The sequence below is a fragment of the Mustela erminea genome, chromosome 14 (genome assembly GCF_009829155.1).
Source record: "Mustela erminea isolate mMusErm1 chromosome 14, mMusErm1.Pri, whole genome shotgun sequence".
In the NCBI taxonomy this organism is placed as follows: Eukaryota; Metazoa; Chordata; class Mammalia; order Carnivora; family Mustelidae; genus Mustela; species Mustela erminea.
This window is the reverse complement of record NC_045627.1, coordinates 50857444-50872479: the sequence shown is the minus strand read 5'-3', so window position 1 is coordinate 50872479 and position 15036 is coordinate 50857444. Positions and strand designations below refer to the sequence as shown.

The 15036-nt window shown below is 50.6% G+C and overlaps 1 protein-coding gene across 1 annotated transcript; it reads left to right on the top strand.

Moving 5' to 3' along the window:
• Nucleotides 1–8401: 8401 nt before the first annotated feature.
• Nucleotides 8402–14785, top strand: GDF2 (growth differentiation factor 2). The gene is made up of 2 exons (XM_032313387.1): nt 8402–8965; nt 11406–14785. The coding sequence occupies exons 1-2, from the start codon at nt 8620–8622 to the stop codon at nt 12347–12349; spliced, it is 1290 nt and encodes a 429-aa protein (XP_032169278.1). The 5' UTR covers nt 8402–8619; the 3' UTR covers nt 12350–14785.
• The last annotated feature ends 251 nt before the right edge of the window (nt 14786–15036 follow it).

Genomic DNA, 15036 nt, shown 5'->3' with positions numbered 1-15036 from the left:
AGATGCCATCCTGGACCCATCGAGGCAGGACAGGGCCCCAGACAGGCACAGTGGCCCCACAGAACTTCCTCACCTCCTTAGTTTCAGAGGGGACACTGAGCAGTGGAAAGATGTCTAAGACATTTAAAGAAATATTTGAGGTGTCCTGCGTAGAGGATTCTTACTTGGGGTAGTTCAAGCAAGAGATTCAATCGGAAGCAGTCAGGAGTATCTCCTAAGGTCCAGGGGCTTCTGCTTCCCCATCAGTAGCCCCATCCCAAAACAGCTTCCCATAAATGGTTTTCTTACCCCTGAGCTGACATCACCCCAAGCAGACATCAACTCTAGTGCCCAAAGCTGACTGACCAGCATATCTGAAGGAGAATCTGGGTCCGACTTGGGGCAGGTGTATAATAGCCCTTCAGGTGGGACCTTAGGCGGTGATGCAGCCCCAAATATTACTTGGAGGAATCTGAGAAGCCATAAGCAGTGCCCTGAGGGGACACTTAGGAGCAGAAAAGAATCCCATGGCATCTATCTTAGGTCAGGCTCCTGAGCTGAGCGTGTCTGGGCAAGGGATAGATGAGGAAATGCTCCCAAGAGAAACAGGCAAGGACGGGGGGAAGCTGGTCAGGAGGCCAAGAAGCCAAGCATCCCAGATCTTGGCTCTTGTGGGAAGCTCTGGAGCTTAATTATAACTTAGGGTTCACCCAGCCTTGAAGCAAGGGAGCTGGACATTCAGACCTCTTCTCCGGGTGGCACCCAGTGGGGAGACGGAAGCTTCCAGTTCTCTGGCCCTCTTCGTGGTAGCTCTAGAAGCCCATGTGGCCTCTGAAGAAGGCTGTGGTGGCTGCAGCTGAGGGCAGAGCAACAGACCCTGGAAGGAGCGCCCAGAACAGGTAGGTGGGGGAGGGAGGAGTTGCGGGTCCCCCAGCAGAGCCCAGCAGAGTCTGCCTAGGGTCTCCTCTGAAGCACTCCAACTGGTCGTGTGGGAACAGCAGCTCTGGACACGCAGCAAGCCCCCGCTCCCCACCCCACAGGCAGAGATCAGGTGGTCCTTAGCAGACACGCTGCCTGATTCCTGCAGAGACTGCGCTGGGCCTACAGGACCCGTGCCCTGGGTGCTGGGCTGTCTCAAGCTGATCTGCACACGGAGCATCTGGCTCGCCACATCTAATCATTTTTGGAACAGAACAGGATATACATTAATAGCAAAATGAGTAAAAATATTGCAACTTAATAAGGCTCCCAAGGCTCTTCTTCTCAATATAGATTCTTGCTTATTCCTTGTGCCCCTCAGTTTTTTTCTCATACACTGCTCCCCTTCTATTTCATGATGAAGCTGCGGTGTCCTGTAAGAGTTCTGTCTTGTGCTTTCTGGCCTTCACAGTTCCTGGGAGATCTGGGTCACTCCAAAGCCCTACAGCTTCTACAAGCCTTCATGTCCAGTTTGCAAGGCTGGGGGGCAGGCTGGGAGGATCACTCCTGTGTCCAGCCATGCAGGGGCTCTACATTTGTGTCAGGATGGATGTTCCCCAGCGGTGATGACTTTGGAGTGTGCTGGAAGGAACTGGTGTCTTCGGTAGCTGCTAACCTTTATAAAGACCACACGGTTCAGATACAGCGTCTTGTAGGTTCACAGCAACTTAACTTCCTAATTGGTAGGACAGAAAAACAGGCTCAGGACAGATAAATAATATGGCCACCAACTCCATCGTAACTAGACCATGGACAATGTAGGCTTTCACACCCAAGGCTGCCTGATTTAAGGCCTCTGTGGCTGGTGCTGTTTCCCAGCTTCCCAGAGAGTGATCCGCCCCACCACCCCAAGCTGATTAGGGTTTTCCCAATGGCACTGAGTGACCTTACAGTAAAGCAAAGTTTAGAAAGAAATGTTTGTATGAAACAATTTTTTCTTCCTCTTAAAAGCCAAATATCAGCATCACATTGTCACAAAAGTAAAAGGCTCCAGCACTCAACCTAGATGTGCATGGATCCCTGAGGTCATGCATCTTCATCGGTGTCAGCTTGGAGGGAGCAGTGTGGTGGCCTGCCACTGAGCCCTGTTTCTTTTTTTTTTTTTTTTAAGATTTTTTTATTTATTTGCCAGAGACAGAGAGAGTACACACAAGCAGGCAGAGAGACAGGCAGAGGCAGCGAGAGAAGCAGGCTCCCTGCTGAGCAAGGAGCCCGATGCGGGACTCGACTCCAGGACCCTGGGATCATGACCTGAGCCGAAGGCAGCGGCTTAACCAACTGAGCCACCAAGGCGTCCCTGAGCCCTGTTTCTGAAGGTTTATATCCTCTGAAAGGGTGGGGCCTCATAGATTAATTCATGTGACAGATAGAGACAGTACAACTGAAAGGTAGAAACTTTAAGGCAGCCAGGGTTGGATGGGGAGACTTTGGAAAACTTCTGATGTAACCTTTTTTCCTAACAAATGGGGAAACTGAGTCCAGGTGCCACCAAGTGTTTAGCCTTGGTTTAGCACCAGCAGGTGCCTCTGTATGTCTCAGTCATGTATAAAATGTCACATGTGCTGTGGCCTACCACTAATGCTTTTGTGGCCAGGACACATGCAGGGCCAGACTGGAAGAGTCTGCAGAAGTCTAGGGTAAGGGTGCGAAGGTCTGAGGAGGGGGATCCCAAGGGAGAGGAATGGAGTTGATTCTACCAGATGGAAGAGCTGGGTTGGCTGGGGCATAGTGCATTGTGCAAAGTGCATTTAGCAGCGGGACAGGACTCTGGGGGAAAGACCAGCAGGGCAGGACCAGCTTGCCAGCCCTGTCTCTTCAAGGTTACTTCCTTCTACCAAAAGCTGGAAACACAAAATCCTTCACTGATAAACTGATGTCCCTGAGATTTTCATTCTGTCCTCTTTTCTACTCTCGGAGAGAATGATGCTCGTTCCAGCTTTGCAATATTTTTCTTCCCTCTCCATTCTAATCCCACCCTAAATCCCTCAGTCTGTGCCAGCAATCCTGTCTGTATGAGTAGGGATGAGCAGAGGAATGCACCTGTTTGTTCAATTATTTAGCTGCTACTGTGTGCCCAATCCCATAGTAGGCAATATTGACATGCTTTATCTCTTGGAAGGCTCGTACCAATTTCCTCTTTTATCAAACCCAATGTGTAGATTTGAATGTGCATCAAAATCAGATGGAGGCTTGACTAGGTTGCTGCGCCCTACCTCTAGAGTTGCCAACCCAAGGCAAGATTTTGCATTTCTAACCAGTTTTCAGGTGCTGCTGTTGGAGGTCCAGGAACCACACTTCAAGAACCACTCTTCCAAAAAAATGCAATGACCAGCTGAGCACGGTCCTGAGATAGGCTGTTCACATTGGTTGAGTACATACCAGGTGCCAGATGCCAGCAGGGTCTCACAGAGGCTAGGCCCAGAGCTGGGAAGAGGCATAGGCTCTGCTCAACCTGACTCATTCTCTCTCCTCACAGCCTCAGGGTGGGTCCAGTTTTCATTTTCTGGATAGTGTGTGGGTAAGTGTAGAGTTTGAGAGGTGTCTTCATGGCATACTTCCTGGGACAGAGGGGTTCCTGACCCCTTGGAGGCAGCTGTGTCACTGAAATACAGGCAGATCTTGTCCCACCTCCATAAATGAAGGCTGAAGTCTGTTAGTTAGAGAGATGAACTTCAACGGTCCTTGAAATAAATAGCTGAGTCACATATGCCTCTCTTATTCATTAAACTGTACTTCTCCCATAGCAATTGCATGTGCTGACTCTATTTCTGTAATTCACAATTCCTGGGAGGGATGGTATTACACGGGCTTTGGTTAAATACCACCATAGCATAGTAATGCCAAACTGTCTGGGCATCAAGTACAGACAGGGGGACAAGGCTGTGTCAGCACCCACCAGGGCAGAGCCAGACTGACCTACACATGGCCGGGAGTACCCAGAAGTATTCAAGGACATGTGCAGAGACAAGCATGGAGGCCTGCCCGGAGGAGGTGTTCGATCCACCATGAACACAGGGCCCACACTCTGGCCATGTCAAATTGCCGGAAGGATGTGCCACCTCAAGCCAACAGCAGAAGGTGGTCCTAGGATCCGTCACAGTGGTTGTCAGATGAATCCAGATGTCTGAGTGCTGTCACTCAGAACACAGAGGCTAAGCAGTGGAAGGCAGTCCTAAGCAGGCACTAAAAGGCAGGGGGTACTGGCCCAGGTGGAGGGCAGTGAGGAAGAGTATGAGGCATTCTAAACTGAAAGCACAGCTAAGGCAGGGGCTTTGAGGAAGGGAAGGGCAGAGCCACTCCAGGGGTAACCAAAACAGGGATGGAAAGATTGGACATTGTACAGACAAGAGCAAGAACAAGTACTTGATGAATGTTTACCGCATGCCAAGCTCTGTACTCATGGCAATCAGTGTTCCTTAGGAGCATGCAGGCCTCTGTGGATCACTCCGGTCCTCTTCCTGGACACACAACATGGAACCAAACAAGATTCCTGAGCACAGCCCTGGACCAGTGTGGGTATGGGGCAGCTACCGCTGTACCTTCTAGAAAGTCTAGACCCTGTGGAGTGGCTTATCAAAACATAGAGAAAATAGGGTCCTGTTAGCTAGCAAGGCAAGTTAACACATTTTTTCATCAAATTACTAAAGACTAGAAAGAGCTACCTCTGAGGGGTGGTAAGACGGGTCCTTAGGCTCTGCTAATGGAAGTGAATAGTAAAGGAACATTTCTGGAAAGTGAATAGTAAAGGAACATTTCTGGAAAGCAACTTGCGATGTTTACCAAGAGCTTTGAAGTTGTTTGCATACACTTTGACTTGGACATCCCTCTTATGGTGAACTGTCTCCAGAAAGTAATATAAAATTTAGCCTATAACAATGTGCCTTGCAACATTATCTTTAATAAATACCCCAATTGTCCTATGGCTGGAGAATGTTGGATACATTAGGATAGGTCCACACTGTTGGATATTATTCAGTCACTAAAAGTGAAGTATATGGAAATTTTTCATGGCATGCGAAGACACGGACACCATCTTACCATCTTTTAGTAGTGGCTTCCTCTGGGGACCAGATCTAGAAGTCTCTTAGGGATTATCCCAATCTGATTCTCATTCCTCGACCTCAGTAGCATCACCCCCATCTAAGCCAATCAGCACATTGCATTCCCCTCATTCACTGTGATTGGCTAGGGCATGGACAGATGACCCAAACGGGACCGAGAAGCCACACTGAGACTAATGGGGAATTCCTAAACAAGAGACTTTTGCCCTCACTCCACCCCCACCCCAGGGCGCACTGGATGCAGTGTGGACCTGCTGCAGCCATCTCTCTAAACAGGGAGGCAGAGGGTGAAGACCACACAGTGGAAGGCCACTCTGGGCGTGAAGAAAACACCACTACAACTTGGCCTGTACTCTGGACAAGGCTGGGCTACAGCCAAACCTTCCCTGGACTTTGCAACTTTCATTAGTTAGCCGTAATCCACTTTGCTTACAACTGTTTGGATTCTGCTTTTCTGCAGTCTACCACAAAAAGAACTCTAAATGATATACTTTTTAAAAATTCTTTTTTTAATTGTGGTGAAATATACATATCATAAAATTTACCATCGGCAGCTCAGTGGCATTGGGTACACTGACATTGTTCTGTAACCACCACTGCCGTCCCTCTGCAGAATCCTTTCATCCTGTGAACCTAGAACTCTATTCCCACTCCCCCTCCTAAATAGGGTCTCTGAAATCATACCACCTTGAGGAGACTGGGAGTCTGAGCTAGCAGTGCAGGCTCCCCAAAAGAACCTAGAGGTTTATGAGAGAGTGCAGAATGGGGTCACAATATGGCCATAGATGGCTTCTTCTCTTGGTCCAGATACCTGCCTTTGAAGAAGGGTAAGCCTGGGAGTGTGCGTAAGAAATTAGTTATCTCAGTGCCCAAAGGGGGGACTTTATGGAGACCTGGGAAGAAACGTGAACCAGTCAGGTCATCCCAGCACCTGTGCTCAAGCCACTGTTAGGTATGTGGGACCCATCTCCAGCAAAACTAGGTGTCACTGAAAATGACAGCAGGTAGGACCTGCTGGAACGCCTTTCTCCCTCGCCACTTCTAGCACCAAGAGGCTGGACTGATATCATCCCACCTCTACCTCTCTGGACTAAACAAACCTGTAGGGCACTCGGACAGTTTAAGAAATGAATCAGACTTCCTGGTGATATGGATCAAGAGGCCTGATGCCATTAGTTGAAAACAGTAAAGGAAGGACCCATGGACGTAGTGATACCTTGAGCTCACTGGGCAGATAATTCCAGAAGTACACAGCACTGGGAGCATCACCCACATTACAGGCAGGGCTCCTGAGCAGCCTCCATGGCCAGATGTGGTGACCCCACATGTAAACAGGTCCACAGTCTTTTATTTGAGATCCCAAACCCAAAACTATCAGAAAACCTGAAGTTCCTTTTGACTCCTTTGGTGGCAAAACCTGATCTGAATGGGTATGTGTGTTTTTGTTTCACTGCAGAAACGCTAATGTACTTGATTATAAGGTACTGACCCCACCCCCATTGGGAATATTACAATTTTTATGTCATACCAAATTTCCAAGATCTGAACATTTCTGAATCTCAAAACACTCCTGGCCCAAAGGGTTGTAAATTGGGGATTGTGGAGCTCATATACTGGATTTCAAAATATTAACTGTGGGCATCACTGGTGAGTGAGACTGTAGGTTATTTTTATTTCCTTCTTCACAATGTTTTGCATTTCCCAAATCATCTGCACTATATACTACTGTTACAACCAGAAAATAAGATCTACCATGCTTTTAAGAAAACATCAGGTAGCAGCCCCTTATGCTCCCCTGACCACATTCAGGCCACTCCCATGTGTCCCTTGGCTCTGCCTCTTGAATGTGGCCTTTTTCTGGGCTGCCCCCCAGGAACTGGAGCACCATAGGGTATGCGTGCCTGGCTCTCCAGCTCCTCCCAGACCCTCCTTGCTGCACACTGCAGCTCCATTTCCAGGCTCTGCATCCCTTCCTCCTTTCCCTGCCCTAGCGAATTCTTGCACTGAGCTGGCTCAAGGCCCAGTGTGCTTCCTGCCTCCTCTCCAAGCAGCACTTCTGAAGCTGCACCCTTTCCCGTCTACCCTCCCTTGACAGTGTCCCCAAAGGATGGGGACAGCAAGTTCTGTCCAGGCCCGGCAAGTCTGAGGCCCCTGGTTTCACCCTGCCCCCACTAAGGGTGGAAAGAATGCTGGGCACACACTGGGATCCTTGACCTCCGCCTGCTGGCCAGCGGTGCCCCTCCTCCATCTTCCTGAAGCTGCTCAGCACAATGCTCCCTCTCCCTGGGAGGCCTGCCAGCACAGAAAGATTTCATGTTCAAATCCCCCTCTGAGCAGACCCCTGAGATGTGCAACTACTCCTATTTTTTTTTTTTTTTTTTTAGCTCAGTCAAACCCACACATAATGGGAATGGACGGTCTACTCATGGGCATGATGGTTTCACCATAACGCAGACCCCAGGACCTCACAGACCCCTACTGGGCTGCAGCTTGTTGGCCTCCTGGGGCCAGCGGGACAGTTCCTGGGCACGTGCTGTCCTCAGGATTTCCCTGTTCTCTTTCCTTCCTTTCCCCAGACTGCTTGCTTCTCCTGGCTGACAAGTGTGGCCCAAGCAATCACCCAGCTGACACAAGCAAGGACCGTCCCCAGCCCCAAGCCAGGGACAGAGCTCTTCTGAGGGCTGGGCAGCCAGTGTCCGGATGGGTATGGTGTCCTCTGGAGAGCAGGTTGGGGAGGTGCAGGGAAGTGGCAGCCAGAATGTGCCCACCCGGCTGACCTGAGCTTGCAGACACTGCCGTGAAGTTTGTATGCGATCATCTTTGATCTCTCACATGTCTTTTCTAAACCTGAGGTTCGGGGAGGTCAAGTGACACTTGTGGGCAGTCAGTAAGGGAGCCAGGATTTGAGTCCTCCTCTCGGGGACTCCAAAGCCTCCCTCCCCTGGTGCTGCATTCCTCCATGATCCCTAGGTTCAGGACTCCCTCGACAGATGAGAAAGCATGCAGGTTGCTCTCCAACCACACACTCAGGCAAACCAGTGTGCTCCCCAGGGAGCAGGCCTCCTGTTCACCCAGGGAGACCCTGCCCGGCATCGACCCTACCAAGGTCTTCTGAGAGTTCTGGGTCTGCTCTATATTTGGAGGACTTTCTGGTCCTGTCTGTTTCCTGGATTCTCTGTGTGGCCCAGGGGATGGAGCATGTGTCACCCTGTCTCAAGATTCTTCGGACCAGAGCTGGCAAGGAAATGAGAAAGGATCCTAATTAGGGGGTGATAACCCCACGGAGAAATTTGGGCTCTCTGCAGCAGGCCGTGTCCTTCCCACAAGCCCTGCGTGTTTGTCAGATGTTTATAGAGCCTTCATTAACAGAGAGCTCCCTTAGATAAGAGGTGGGAGCACGGCATCGAGGGCCAGATAAGAGCAAGCGGAGGCCACTCTGGGGAACTGCGGGTGAGAGCCTGTGAATTGGCCCTGGGGCTCGGTGCTGAGCCGTGGGCAGGAAAATGCCGGCCCGCTCCTTCCGGGCCTCTCCCTGCGCCCGCTAGCACACCCGCGGCCACTGCCCGCAGTCCCCCGTTCAGGGCGACAGCGCCGTCCCAAGATGTGCTGCGGGGCGCTCTGGGTGGCCCTGCCTGTGCTCTCCCTGCTGGCGGGCTGTGCGCCCGGGAAGCCCCTGGAGAGCCGGGGAAGGGCGTCAGCCGGGGGAGATGCCCACCGCTTGCTCCCGGGGCCTGGAGGGGAGCGGGAGGGGGACGCCTTCGACCTGAGGATGTTTCTGGAGAACATGAAGGTGGACTTCCTGCGCAGCCTCAACCTCAGCGGCATCCCTTCCCAGGACAGAACCCGAGCGGAACCACCCCAGTACATGATCGACCTGTACAACAGATACACCACCGACAAGTCCACCACCCCCGCGTCCAACATCGTGCGCAGCTTCAGTGTGGAAGGTAGAGTCGGCTCCTCCGGGGCCCTCCCCCTGGTTGGGGGGGACGCAGGGATGAGGGCTGCACTGCCGGGTCCTGCAGCCACTGGACATAGGAGGCTCTTTAAGTTTTAAATTTAAATGAATTAAAGTGAGATAGAATTAATAACTTAGTTCACTGGTTTGGGATCTATCACTCCAGGGTCATGTGTGGTTAATGGATACCTTATAGTACAGGGCAGAGTATAGCACATTCCCATCCTGGCACCAAGTTCTACTGGACAGCTCTGCTGTAGAAGGTTCTCCTTCTCTGGGCCCAGGGCCAATTTTACACATTCGGTGCCTACGGGAATGCCAGCTCCCTTTCTTCCATCCCTTCCTTCTCTTCTTCCCCTTCCCTGCTTTGAAACAGACAGCCTATTTAGCTTTCAACCGATGGGTGTATTTTTTAACTTTGAAAGGATATCTGCTTCTCTCCCACCAAAAGGTATTTACAAGTCCAATAAATTTTTTTGAGAGGACAACTTATTTTCTAACTAGAAAATGATTTACCTGATTTGAAAGGGCTGGAAGGTAACAAACCCTTGTTTCACCCTGCTCCCCCGACTAATACACCCAACGTAAGTGAAATAATTTTGTGAGCATGGAAGCCAAGGCTTGCAGATGCTGGGGGAACTTGCCCAAGTCACGTAGTGGTCCGGCAGCTGGATTCTGACACAGATCCCATGTGCCTACAAATCTTGGGCTTTTCCTGCTGCCGCTGTCTCTGAACACTCATGCACATGGGGCCTCTCTCCTCCCAGGTTTGACACCTGCAAACCCCTAAAAGGCCTGGCTCAGTGCCACGGCAGGTCACCCTTGTCCAGCCTGCAGAGCACACATCCTATCTGAAGGATGCTACAACCCGCAGATCACCAAGCAGCTGCCAGTATCTCACCATGACCCTGGGGCATGTCTGTTGCCTGTGCTTTAGGAAAAGGCTGAGTTTCATTGGCTGGACCTAATCACCAAATCCCATAGTCTCGGAGTCCAACGTTTGGCACCATCTCGATGATCAGCCCCTCCCCTGTCCAGCATTTTCCATGTACCCTAAACAAGTTTTCTGACTCAGTCCCAGCTGTGCTTATGGCCAGCACTCCTGTGAAGGCCAATTAGGCTTCCCTCCATGGACGGCCCAAGGGAAGCTCAGGTAGAGAGGCTGTTTGTTTTCTAGATGTGTGATACAGTCCCATAGTGATTTCAAAGCATGGCACAGTAAGAGCACAGTAGGCCATTAACGCTTATACACACCATTCACTATTCACAAATGTTCTGCAGGGGCCAGAATGTCAGGCACATCAAGACTGGGTGAGGGGCCATGTGCTTTGAGGGGGACATGCATGTTGGGGAGGAGGGCCTGGGAAGGACACAGAAATATTGACTGAGCATCTGCTATGGGCCAGGGAAAGTGACAGTAAGTTCTGTATGCCATCTTGTGGAAGCCTCACACCAACCCTGAAAGAGCATTAGGATGAGCCCCATTCTACAGATGAGGAGACTGAGGCACAGAGAGACTCAGGACTTCTCCAAGGTCATAAGCCTAGGAAGGGGTTGAGTCCAGATTAGCAAGGCAGTCTTTCAGACACTGCTGGATTTCATAGCACCACACAGACTCCCCTCGTGTCATGACTTCATATTGGTGACCGAGCCATGGCACAATAGAGATGTCCTGACGACTATGTGCCAGCCAGGAGAAGTTGGAAACTGAGACAATTGTATAGCTCAAAGATAAACCTCATTTTTACCTAACATGACAAAGCAATCAAGACTGATCTGTTTTCTTTCTTTATTCTCGTCAAACGTTAAAAAAAAAAAATCCACTTTTGCTTTGCTCAGAATAACAATTCTGTTTCTATGCCATTAAGTTGCTGAGATTTTTCACATTGTCTTAATGTTGGAAATTCACCATCCCCTCCCAGGGTATGTGCTTGAATATCGCACACTCGGGATTTGCACTCTGAGGCTGACAATATGCTTTGCTATGTCGTTTATTTGACTTTTTTTTTTTTTTTTATGTGAAGAGCTTTACAGGGTGTGCACTTGGCAGTTAAACAGCCTAAATCCAGTCTCCACATCTGTGAAAGTGGAATACTAATTAGATCCTCCCAGGCCCACTGTGAAGAGTATAGAATGCAACGTATAGGGCAGTATAGAATGCAAAGTGCCCAGGGCAATCCTGGGCAGAGTAGATGCTTACTAAAAAGTTGGATCTGACCACTCCAATGCAAGGCTTCTCTTGTCTCTGTTTTGCTTTGGAGGGTCCCACATGTACCTTTTGAAATTCTCTTCTACATTAAGGGCTTGAGTGAAACCAAATGAAGACTTGACAGAGTCAGTAAGAGTCGTCCTGGATGCCCTCTGACCCAAGTCATGATCTCAGTTTTGATGTCATGGAAGATGACCATCCCTGTGTACTTGCCTTTCAGATGCTGTATCTATCACAGCCACAGAAGACTTCCCCTTCCAGAAGCATATCTTGCTCTTCAATATCTCCATTCCTAGGCATGAGCAGATCACCAGGGCCGAGCTCCGACTCTATGTCTCCTGTCAAAGTCATGCAGACACTTCTCATGAGCTGAGAGGCAACATGGCTATTTATGATGTTCTGGATGGAGCAGATGCTTGGGAAGCTTCTGCAGACACCAAGACATTCCTTGTGTCCCAGGACATTTCAGATGAAGGTTGGGAGACCTTTGAGGTCTCCAGTGCTGTGAAGCGGTGGGTCAGAGCAGACTCTACCAAGAGCAAAAATAAACTGGAAGTGACTGTGGAGAGTCACAGGAAGGGCTGTGATAAGCTGGATATCAGTGTCCCCCCAGGCTCCAAAAACCTGCCCTTCTTTGTTGTCTTCTCCAATGACCGCAGCAATGGGACCAAGGAGACCAGGCTGGAGCTCAGGGAGATGATTGGCCATGAACAGGACAGTATGTTCAAGAAGGTGTCCAAGAATGGTCTGGCAGAGGCAGGTGACCACAGGGATGAGGAGGACGGGGAAGCTCACACAGCCGCAGCGTCCTCTTTAGCCAGACGGAAGAGGAGTGCCGGTGCCAACAACCACTGTCAGAAGACCTCCCTACGGGTGAACTTCGAGGACATTGGCTGGGACAGCTGGATCATTGCACCCAAGGAGTATGATGCTTACGAATGTAAAGGTGGCTGCTTCTTCCCCCTAGCCGATGACGTCACGCCGACAAAGCATGCCATTGTGCAGACCCTGGTGCATCTCAAGTTCCCCATGAAGGTGGGCAAGGCCTGCTGCGTGCCCACCAAACTGAGCCCCATCTCCATCCTCTACAAGGATGACATGGGAGTCCCCACCCTCAAATACCATTACGAAGGAATGAGTGTGGCAGAGTGTGGGTGCAGGTAGTGCTGGCCTGAGGGACAGGGTGAAGCAGGGTGGAGGGCTCCTGTGTCCCTCTGGGCATCATGGGGACTAAGTCTGCCTGCATGGCAGCCTGAGGGAGGAAAGGGAGCTGCCATGTCCTGAAGGTAAATGCCGGCCCACACCAAGCATACACCACTGGGTCTAACCGCAGGGGTAGGCAATGGCCAGGGATGAAGGGTGGGGATTGGGGAGAAGAGGAAAGCCTAGAAGGATTGTTGGGGGGCAAGAGGTGACAATGGAAAGAGGACAAGAGAAAAATAACCCGGAGTCAGCAGAAAATAGCACAAATGAGACAGGGGAGTATAGACAAGTTGAGGTGCAGAGATGTACAGGGATTAAAGGAGGCAAGAAGGGTGGGACACATTCCAATAACCCCAGGGGGTGAAGGGGACAGGGACAGCATGTGCTCGACACCCATCATTTTACAGATTCCCAGAACTCAGTGAGATGGGTGTTGTGAGTCCCAATTTACACATGCAGGAACCAAAATGCAGGCAGTTGAAGTAACACCGGTCAACGCCGTGATTTCAACCCGTAGGTCTGCATAGGTCTGTCCACCACCAAAGCCCTGGGGCTTCTCAAATACCCCATCCAAGTTTATCGGGTCACCTTGCAGCGAAAGAATAATTAGATTCTGGGAGGCAGGGAGCATGGGGCAAGCTGGATTCAGCCCTGGCCAGTACCACCAATATGACTGGGCTGTTTGAAGGTCCCAGGGCCCATTCCAACTGCTCAGTGCCTATGCTGTTTCAATGGCTCAATGATTTTTAAGATGACCCTCAAACCACTGAGGAACACTCCCCAAACCAACTGCAGGATGGAGAGAGTGTGTGCCAGAGCCCTTGGGTTGCAGTATGCACTGGGGTTGGAGGGACATGGGCCCTTTCCCACCAGCATCTCACATGTGACCACCAGCTGCCTGTGGCTTCGAACTTTGAGATGGTTTGGAAGGAGCAGGTATGATCTACCCTGAGGGACAGGGCAGCCTACAGCTCATGTGGCTGCTGTTAATTTACTCAGCATAACTGGCTCACCAGCATAACACAACTGTGGGCTTCCCTCCCACCAGGACTCTGTGGGAGACCGAACCTGGATTTGAATTTGCTGGAATAAATGTGTCCTTGCTTTGGTATTTGCGATGTCCCTATTTTTACTTCTTGGTGATAGGTGCTCAAGTAATGACATCCAGCCTTCCTAGGTGAGGGCTCCCAGCCACTGGGGAACTCAGGTCCTTATTAGCCATGGCCAGCTCTGCCTGCACCTGCTGGATTTCTTGAGCTGTGTGTCCTGGCCTTGAACCCCAGGACTGGACTCAGCACCCACTGATCCCAAAAAAAGACAGAGTTTCCGTTTCCTCTGAGTTCCATTCTCTCCTCTGACTCTAGAGGTCACGCATGGAATGGGGTGGAGTGAGGAAGAGTCTAGAAGTGGTGAAGATTCCAGTCCGTGGCCTTTCTGGTCACTGGCCAGGGCAAAGCCTATAAAAGGCCTGAAGAGCCCCAGACCTTTCCCACTGGTTGAAGCTCCCAGTGTATTTAAAAAAAAAAGTTTGTGTTAAATGTTTACGTGGAACCAAAGAAGAGCTTTAACACAGTTAATACAAATTATTTAATTTAAATACAATTAATTACTGGAATTGTAGAAAATACTAATTCCTGGTACGACAATGTTGCTGAATCATAAAGACGGACGAGGAATGTCTTTTAGTCCTGGTGGTGTACTTCTGTGCCTGCATCAAAGTTACACTTTGAAATACAATCAAACATCTAAACTGTGGACTTTCCTGAATGTGAGACCTGGGCAGTATGGTCCCTCCATGCTGTCCCCTCCCCACCCCTCCCCATAGGCCCTTCTTTCTCTGGGGGGCAGGGAGAAAGTGTTGCCATAGCAGTGGGCAGTGGGCGGACTCATGGGGACAGTGTCTCTGTAGGCTGGGAGAGTGGAAATGTCCATATAAGGGCATGTATGTGGTTCTGTGAGAGAGTAGACATTTGCAAGTGGGCAACAGTTAGCCCCATGTTTTCCCTGATCTCCCCCATGTCAGGGGAGGGAGGCCATGAGTCTTCCCCTGCCCAGTGGCCTGCGACCTGCCCCACTATTCCAGCACCAGCTCCTACTGTGTCCCTGTTCAACGCCCCGCTCCAGCCACACTCCCTCAGGGCCACACCCTCAGTCTCAGGGGCAACTGCCCTGGCCATCCCACTCCCAGCTGCACAGCCCAAGTCACCGTCTGTGAAGACCCAACTCTAGTGGCACCCCCTCTGGCCCCTCTCCCAATGCCTCGGCTCTGATATTCCTACTCTGAGGAGCACTACAATGCTTCTGTCTTGTGGCTGTTATGGGCTGGGCATGGGGACCTGCTCACCTTTTGTCCTAAGCCGCCTATGGCACAACATCTGCTGGGGACAAGGCCTGGGTCACTCTCAGAAGGCTGTCATGGGCTGTGACTCAAGGCAGCCTGACTTGGACGGATGTGCTGGGAAGAGAACTTCTAAGGAGCGCCCTCAAGAAATGCTTTCTGGCTTCCCTTTCACGGGTTATTCTTCCCATTGGATTCCCCAAAGGGTTTTCACCCCCAGCCAGAGAATGAAATGCAACAGCGCCATCCTCTGGACACTCTGTTACATGGCCATTTAGCCATCTGCCTAATGTCTGCTTTTACTGCTGCA